This window comes from Phalaenopsis equestris, unplaced genomic scaffold, assembly GCF_001263595.1.
Source record: "Phalaenopsis equestris unplaced genomic scaffold, ASM126359v1 Scaffold000134, whole genome shotgun sequence".
NCBI lineage: Eukaryota > Viridiplantae > Streptophyta > Magnoliopsida > Asparagales > Orchidaceae > Phalaenopsis > Phalaenopsis equestris.
Genome location: NW_018164576.1, coordinates 2,197,054 through 2,205,901, shown reverse-complemented (window position 1 = coordinate 2,205,901; position 8,848 = coordinate 2,197,054). Strand labels below are relative to the sequence as shown.

Genomic DNA, 8,848 nt, shown 5'->3' with positions numbered 1-8,848 from the left:
ATAAAATGCCAAAATTAGCTCTCAAAATTTTTTAATGGAAGTCATTAAGTTAATATAACTATTTCCTTAAAAAAGAAATTGACGATTATTTTAGTAAATATTAAATATCTGAAAATTGAATTGATACTTTTCTAATAATAAAAAAATAAAAAATACATATCTTTTATTAAAATGATTCCATACGTCACGGATGCTGTGTCCAATCTTCATCGTCAATCATCACAATTAAAATTTAAAAAAAAAAGTTGAATGTGTGGCTCACCGAAATACATCTTTGCGGTGATCGACGGTAGAGATTAGACGCCGCATGACACCGCATGGTGTCCGTATGAAATAATTTTTTCAGGAGCACATTTAGCCCTTTTTCTTCTTTTTTTTTTTAATATATTTCTCATAATTTATTTTATTTAATAGCAAATTAAATGATAAATTAATGATTTTATCTAATTATCATGTCGCTATCATTACGCCGAAGAAATAATATATTTTGTTAGCTATAAAGTAGTTATCGGGAGAGATCTGAGCCAAATTAGCGGGAATGGACGTGACAGTTGCTGACGGGGCATTTACATACTTACCACCCAATTTTCATGTATTTACATATCTTGTACATAAACTGTTACTATTATACCATCCAAAATTTTCCCATCCCACTTAGGGCTGCAAACGAGCCGAGATTGAGCGAGCTCGTGTTCGGCTCATTCGAAATAGCTCGTGTTCGAAATCGGCTCGTGTTCGAAATTAGCTCGTGAACAGTGTTCATGTTCGACTCGATTTAAATATTTGTGTTTGTGTTCGGCTCGAAATTGGCTCGGAAAAATTAAATTGAAAAAAAAATAGATGTAAAGTGTGAGATTCAAACCTGAACCAAACATATACAAAAGAATGCACTAACCACATTATCTGAGAAGATGTTATAATTTAAACTTAGATATAAATATATATAATATATTATTATATAAATAATATATCTAATATATATATTTTTTAATTTCGAGCTAAAACGAGTCAAGCAGAGCGAGCAAAGAGTTGTTCGTGTTCGACTCGTTTATAATTCGAGCTTTAAAAACTTGTTTGTGATCGGCTCATTTACTTAACGAACGAGCCGAACACGAGCTGCTTAACAAGCCGAACGAGTTGTTCACGAACAACAAACTTTTTTGACAGCCCTAATCCCACTAAAAATAATATTATTTTAACTTGAAAAAAAAAGGAAATATAATTTTTTGATGCATAGATAAAATGGTATATACATAAATATTAAAGTTTATGTGATAATATGTAAATACATTGGAATTTAGTGGTCACTATGTAAATCTTTTGTTTAACTTTTATTATGTCAACAAAATTTTGAAAAATTGAAATGGTTTTTTTTTTTTTCAAATTCAATATAAAATAACATTGTACTCAAAATTCAACTTTCATTTCTTTTTTTTTTGAATTTGGAATTCGGCCGATCTAGTCGAATTTAAAACACAGCTTAATATAAAGTGTTGTTGGCCATCCTACACACCACTGGCTCTAACGTGCCGTCGTCTATAGTCCATGTCGCAAACCATGGCCGTCACCAGCCACTGCCCTCCGTCAGCCATTGTCGATCACCGGCCGCCACATTCCACGACCAGAAAGAGTTGTTAGGTTAGAATGTTAGATTAGCTGGCTCTTTCATTAGAGACGTTCAATGCGAGGTATTTGAGCTATTTGAGATTTTCATATTTGCTTGTAATTAAATTTATTTTTAATTTTAATTATTTAGTCATATATGAGGGATAATGGTATTTTTGAGAATTTAATCGGACTATTTAAATTATCAAATTAAATAATTAATTTATGAGAAAATTTAGTTAAAAAGCAAGGAAATACTTGATAGTTGATATGAAGTGATGTAAAATCCATTGTGGTTATATGCAAATAGAAGAATGGTGTTTTTGATAAGTGCATCGAAATAAATATAGGCACATTTGCATATCTGCCACGCAATTCTGATGTATTTATATATCTAACACCTAAAATCGCATATTTATATTTATAACATGTTGGTGTTATAGACCATACATGAAAGGACTTTTAAAAGTTATTAAGTTGATATTTTTTATCTGATGTTATGATTTCAGTGTTATGCTTGTAAATAGGAAAATTTAGGCGTTAAATATATAAATATTACAAAATTGTGTTGCTTGAATGTAAAGCCCAATAAATAAATTCATGAATAGTGTTATTAATTAGTGGGAAATTTAATTTAAGTTTAGGGTTTCTATATGTAGTTTGCCTCGAGGAATGAATTAGCATAATCGAGTATTTTCTATGAGAGATGTGAGTGATGGCTTTAGAAGTGCCTCGAAGCGGGCGGCCACTTTACGCAAGTATATGTATACAAGTGGTAAGCGGTTTTAAAAGAGTATCGAGTATCGTTCCAACGAGGAAGCGTGTTAAGAAACCGATTCGAAATTGTTTGCCCACTAGCTACATTTTTGGATCGTACGCTCTCAGCAGGCCATTGAAAACTATTGGTGGTAATCTTCTTGATCAAATCACATGCCTCCTCATAAGATTTGGACATTAGTGAATCTTTTGCAACAGCTTCTTTAAAGGACCTAAGGAAACCTACAAGTCCATTATAGAAGTTTGGACAATTAGCTAGTGGGGTAAGGCATGATGGTAACACTTCCTATGCAACTCTTTAAATCTCTCTCATGCCTCATAATTGCTACCCCATCGAATTGTGAGAATGATGTGATGTCATTCCTGAGTTTTACGATCTTAGAAGGAGGGAAGTACTTGCTAAGAATTTTCGAGCTAAATCATTCCAAGTGGTGATGGATTTTGGGGCTAATGAATTCAGCCACACTTTGGCTCTATCCCTAAGGGAAAGGAAAAAAAGCTTTAGTATAACAGCGTCACTGAGGACACCATTATACATTAAAGTGGCACATAATTCTAGAAAGTTTGCTAAGTGCAGATTTGGGTCTTAAGTGCCCCCCTCAACCAAATTGGTCTTCAAGTCGTGGCCGCCTCCATCTATTGTTTCAGAGATTTGAAGTTTTTCATGGTCTCGCCAATTTCTATCGACAATTCATAAGAGGGTTTAGCACAATTATGGGACCAATCACAGATGCCCTCAAACAAAAAATATTTGTCTGAGAGTTTGAGCAACAAAGAAGTTCTAAAACCATCAAAGACAAATTGTGTGCAATCCCTTTATTAAGCTTTCCTGACTTTCACAAACAATTCCAAGTTGATGTTGATGCCTTCGCAATTGGGATTGGTGCAGTTCTGTCTCGGGAAGGAAAGCCCATCAAATTCTTCAATGAGAAGCTGCATCCGTCACGTTAAAGATGGTCCACATATGAATAAGAATTATATGTTGTCATAAGAGCATTAAAACATTAGGAGCACTATGTTCTTCACTAAGAATTCATTTCGTTTAGTGATTATCGGTCTCTACAATCTCTACAAAGTCTAAAAACAATGAATCGAACATGCGATGAGTAGTCTTTTTACAAAAGTTTAGTTTTGTTCTAACTCATAAATCTAGAGTGCCTAACAGAGTTGTCGTTGCTGGAGTAGACGGGCTAGTCTCGTTGTGTCCCTGCAAACTAGTATCACTGGTACGGAATCTATCAAAGACTTATATGCTGACGATTCGGATTTTGTTGATCCGTGAATCAAATGCAAAACAAGTCAACTAATTACCGATCATTCTCCCCAAAAGACGTATTTATTTAAAGGAAATCAACTATGTATAATAAATACCTCATTCACAATTAGACTAATTTAAGAACTCCAGGGCGGTGGTCTAGCAACTCACATTAGAAGAGATAAAACCTTGTCATCATTGCAAGCTCGCTTCTACTGGCCTAAGCTCCAACGGAACGTATCGAGATATGTGGAACGTTGTCACAAATGCCAAATTTATAAGGGATCCTCTTAAAACACTGGTCTATACAACCCATTACCAATTCTAGATTTGATTTGGGAAGATTTAAGTCTTGATTTTGTTTTGGGGCTTCCAAAAGCAAAGCATGGGAGAGATTCTGTGATGGTGGTTGTGGATCGTTTTTCCAAAATGTTAAATTTTATTGCTTGCAAGAAAAAATTCTATGCACTTAATGTGGCAAGTGTCTTTTTCAAAACATTGCCCGATCGCATGATATACCTCGAAGCTTGAACTCTGGCCGTGATGTCAAATTTATAAGTCACTTTTAGAGAGAACTTTGGAAGCAATTTCAGACCAACCTCAAGCTGAGTTCTGCTTATCATCCACAAACAGATGGCCAAATGAAGATCACCAATAGAACGTTTGCAAATATGAATAGGTGTTTAGCGAGCGAACAAACAGAGAGATGGGATAAGTCTTAAGTCGAGCTGAATTCTCCTATAATTCTATGGTGAAGCGTTCCACGGGTCGGGCTCCATTTAACACTGTTTATAATAAGACTTCCAACCATATAGTTAATTTGACTATTATACCAAAACCAGGCAGCAGAGTTGCTAGTCAATTAACAACCGACTTCACTGCCATCCTTCAAAACGCTCGTCGGAAGCTTACTTCCAGTACCACAAAGTACAAGTTACAAGTTGATAAACATTGTAGGCATGCATTTTCCCAACATTTAATGTCATTGATATTTACGTATATCATCCTCTTGATGATGACCAAACCCAAGTTTTTCAACTCGAGAAGAGTTCTTTTGATTCAAGTTGCCACTTCAATGTTAGAAATAGTGGAGCCCGGTCCACTATGCTTGAGCGGTTACTTTGCTTTGGAGAATCACACCTCTTCACAAATAGCCACTCCCGTCTTTGTCTTTTGTGAAGTGAAACATCTCTTCGCTCCCTCCTGTTCATGATAATCCTTAGGTTTTGTAGTCACGCTTTGAGTTCTTCTTCGGTTTCCTCAGATAGAGAAAGTTTTCCTCGGGGCAGAGGAAGAGAAGTGCAAGCGGTAGTTCCTTGCGACAGAAGGAAGAAGAAAAAAGAAGAAGAAAATTGTTCTCCTTAAGCTTCTTCTTGGTGGCTTGTAGCAGAAGTGAAATTGAGTTTATTTCTCTTGTAAGTTTGTCTTTTTTGGTGTATCTTCATGTAGAGTTTCTTCGGTGTATCTCGGTGTAGAGAGAGAAGAACAGAGAGAACAACGAAGAGTGAGAGAGTCCTCATGTAAGCGAGGTGATCGACTGGTGTAAATTCCTCAAGTAGTAAAATTCTCAGTAACTCCGTGAACGTAGACAATTTGTTGAACCGCATAAATTTGTGTGTTTCGCTGTATTGTTGTTTTTGTGTGTGTGAATTTTTCTCGTTCTATTTTTCGTTTCGTCGATCGTTCTCCTGTTTGATTTATATATATACCAATTAATGTATATCTAGATCTCGCAATCGCAACATTCAATATTCATTAAGATTCATAAAGATAAAGATCATTTCTAAGCTTGTTTTTATTGTGATTGTATAAAATGCAAATGCAGTTCTGGCAGTCAATATGAATTTTTTTTTTAATGCTGTATAAATGCTGTAAGAACAGTACTGTAATTGCTGCTTTTCCAATATCTTCACACAAATATGTGAAATTACAGTACTATTCTTACAAGATATATTCAGATACCTGCTGTAACAGTACATTAGTAAAGAGGTACTTCCAGTCTGAAATTCATTAGCCATATGTTTATATATTGGTCCATTTATACTTTCATAAATTAAAGAGAGATTTACAAATCCTCCAGGCCAACTAGAACATCTAAAATCAGAGTAAAATCCATTTTTTGTGAATTATTAACCTTTATTAGTGCTGCTAATAGTATTTATGATTCTAACAAATCCATGTTGCCAGGATACTTGAATCTTCTGCAAAGCATTAGGAAGGGAATTTAGATGCATAACATACAATTAGTATGTATTTGCCTAATCTAAGTCTTAAAGTTTGATATTTGCATCTATGATTAACACTTCCATGCTGAAAATTTATGCTTGTATTTCACTTTTAAAAAATTAATAGTAACCGTGGTATTTTTTATGTGATGTCGAAGATTTAAACGGTATGTATGTAAAGAAGAAAATTTCGGTGTTAAATATGTAAAATATTTTTATGGGGTCAAACCTTGCTGAACAACTGAATTGAAGAGGCATGCCATGTAAAATAAGTAATAACTCTGCAATTAAATTCGCATGTGAGCTCTTTTTCTTATTTTCACACATTACGGGTCCGTTTGGGGCAGCTTATAAGTGCGGACGCCGCTGTATCGTTTGGTTCGCGCGTTTCATTAGCTTATCCGAAACTGCGGCCAGCCCGCGGGCTGCCTGCTTATCCTGAAACGCACAAGCTGCCCCAAACGGACCCTACATCTCATATCTAAAATACTTTCCAACCATATCAATTCACTTGAATAGCTTTAAAATGTACTTCTGATATTTTTTATTTATTTACCGAGCTCTGTTTATATATAATTAAATAATGATTAAAATTTTAGAATATTATATTTAAATTTTTTAGGGGTAAAATATAATATTAAATATTTTATGTGGTTGATATGTAAAAATCAATTTTTTTTTTCTATCTATTCAATATTCTTCTAATTTTCAAGCATTCTGAATCCTCCAACAGATCATTTCATTACATAAACCGCTGAAATCTCACATGTCTTGTAAACATACAAACAAAATTGTTTCTGATAACTAAACTCTACTCTCTTATATGACTTCTACCATGCATTTAAATTCATAGACATAATTAACCCAAAAAAACTAAAACTTAAGATTGAAAATCAAACTTTGATGCTTCAATTAGAGGGCACATGATAGTATCTCCCCTTGCACATACACCTATAAACAATCGGGCACGACTCGGCGATCGAACATTTGAAGCTCACCATGACTCTCTTGCAAGGAAAGCAAGGTCCACAAGCATGGGAACAATCCGGCAGGCTCGATCCGGTTGCGTCGGGGCTGAGCATTACATCCCCATCAGCCTCTTTCTGAACATTAAACAACAGAAAGAGACAAAAAAAATTGAATCTTTAGTCTCTTCAAGTTATGTTAAAGCTGGTTACAGCACAATTCTGAAGCAAATTTAAAACTTGCAGTTTTGCACCTTATATTTCAGATCACTTCTTACCATGCCCCCGCTTGAATTCGGCAGAGAATCTATGTACAGATAAAGCAAACTGTTAATCAGAACAAAATCGAGAAGGAAGATGAAGACATTATATCAGACGAAAGATTGATCTGGCTTGCCAGGAGTGGATCGAAGGCTGTCTCCAGCGCAGATGAAGAGAAGGAGAATGGCTATCTGGACGTAAAAGCTCTTCATTGATACTGAACCAGAGAGGGAGAGAGGGGAAGAGAAGGAATGTTAGGGGAGCATTGAAGGTGAAGGCTTTCTGAACTTTCTGTACATATATACACTGCTGAAATTTCAGTATTTAATATACGTATCGAAGAATATTTGATTATAATCACATGAATCATGTTACGTCGGGTGAAAGATTCACAAGAATTTAAGAGAAGCAGGAGGAAAGGAAGGAGGGAAGTGATTCATTTATGTTCTTCATTTGAAGGAGACTGAGTCATAAAAGAACGGGGAGTCATGGAAGGGAAGGAGGAAAAGTTATTGCTTTTATTTTGAACGGAGGATTTGGTCAGTGGGCTCCATTTTTGGAGTTCACGAGCATGGAATCATATCTTTGAAGTCTTCATGTCTCATTTAATGCCGGGAGAGAGAGAGAGGGAGGGGGGAGAGTTAATGGCGTTAGGATTTGGGATTGAGAGATGTTAGTGACTTGAATGAAGCCACCTGAGCCATTGAAGGAGACGAATGGAAGCACAAAAATTTTTGAAGACTAGCAGAGTGAGCTTATGGAGCAGGGAGGTATGTCGGAGAGGATGGAGCTTATGATGCATATGTTAATGTCCTTATGTACATTTTTCTTTTTTAGGGATCAAATGCTTGGATTATAGAAGACACATTAAGTTTTTTTTTTTTTTTTAATTAAAACATATAACATTTCCAACTATTTAGATTGAGTTGTTTTAGTTCTACAGTTTATAGAAATGTCAAAATAGTCCCCGAGACTCTCTGTATATTATTTTGACAATTTTATAAACTCTAGAACTATAATTACTACATATGAATAATCTGAGATTATTTTGGCACTTTAATCTAAAATATAAATTTATACAAATAATAAAATTTAAATGATCTTTCTATTGTTTTCTTTTTTTTTTTTTTTTTTTGAATAAACTTTTAATTTAAATTTGAAAAATGCTACAAAAGTCTTTTTAATTTATGTAAGAAATGTGATTAAAAAACACTCCTTTTTTTCTATGTTCATATTTTCTAAATTCATATGAATTGATTTATATATGAAGTAGTTAATATTTTGATCTTATAATAATTTTATTTCATAATATATAATCAAAACTCTTACCTTTTTTGTAAGAGTAAGATGATTTTAATCATAGGTTACAATAAATGTTCATTGTCGAACTATAACATAGTGATTGAAGACTTTATATGGTTAAATGAAATGCACGTTTTTATAATTCATCAACCCTACTTAAAAAAAAATAAAAAAAAATCATTTAAGAAAATATTGGTTCAATTAAATTCAACCTGATTTTTTATTTCTTATTTTGCGTTAATTTTTTTTTTCTTTCTTTAGCCTTGAGTTACCCAATCAAATATTAAAGATTATTTCGATTCTAAATTTATAATTTATATTTATCTTTAATTAATGCACATAAAATTAAATATATTTAATGATATTTATTTAAATCAAAGTCACTCAATCAAATTATACTAATTTTTAAGTTTCTTACGTAGCATTACCATGTGGAAAAAATATTACATCAGAATTCT

The 8,848-nt window shown here is 33.8% G+C and overlaps 1 protein-coding gene across 2 annotated transcripts; it reads right to left on the bottom strand.

The window, feature by feature from the left end:
• Window positions 1-6,619: 6,619 nt before the first annotated feature.
• LOC110021538 (protein EPIDERMAL PATTERNING FACTOR 2-like) lies at window positions 6,620-7,353 on the bottom strand. Of its 2 annotated transcripts, none has more exons than XM_020720072.1 (3): window positions 7,225-7,353; window positions 7,082-7,134; window positions 6,620-6,965 (listed from the first exon to the last, which is right to left on the bottom strand). In XM_020720072.1, the coding sequence occupies exons 1-3, from the start codon at window positions 7,298-7,300 to the stop codon at window positions 6,771-6,773; spliced, it is 324 nt and encodes a 107-aa protein (XP_020575731.1). In that variant the 5' UTR covers window positions 7,301-7,353; the 3' UTR covers window positions 6,620-6,770. The 2 variants fall into 2 exon arrangements, with proteins under 2 accessions (XP_020575731.1, XP_020575733.1); XM_020720074.1 differs by having other exon boundaries at window positions 7,106-7,134.
• Between the last annotated feature and the right edge of the window lie 1,495 nt (window positions 7,354-8,848).

Coding starts and splice junctions, on each gene's coding strand:
- LOC110021538 (XM_020720072.1), bottom strand. CDS start 7,300: ATGAAGAGCTTTTACGTCCAGATAGCCATTCTCCTTCTCTTCATCTGC. Junction 7,135..7,224: donor CAGCCTTCGATCCACTCCTG/GCAAGCCAGATC, acceptor ATCTGTACATAG/ATTCTCTGCCGAATTCAAGC. Junction 6,966..7,081: donor GAAGTGATCTGAAATATAAG/GTGCAAAACTGC, acceptor TTTAATGTTCAG/AAAGAGGCTGATGGGGATGT.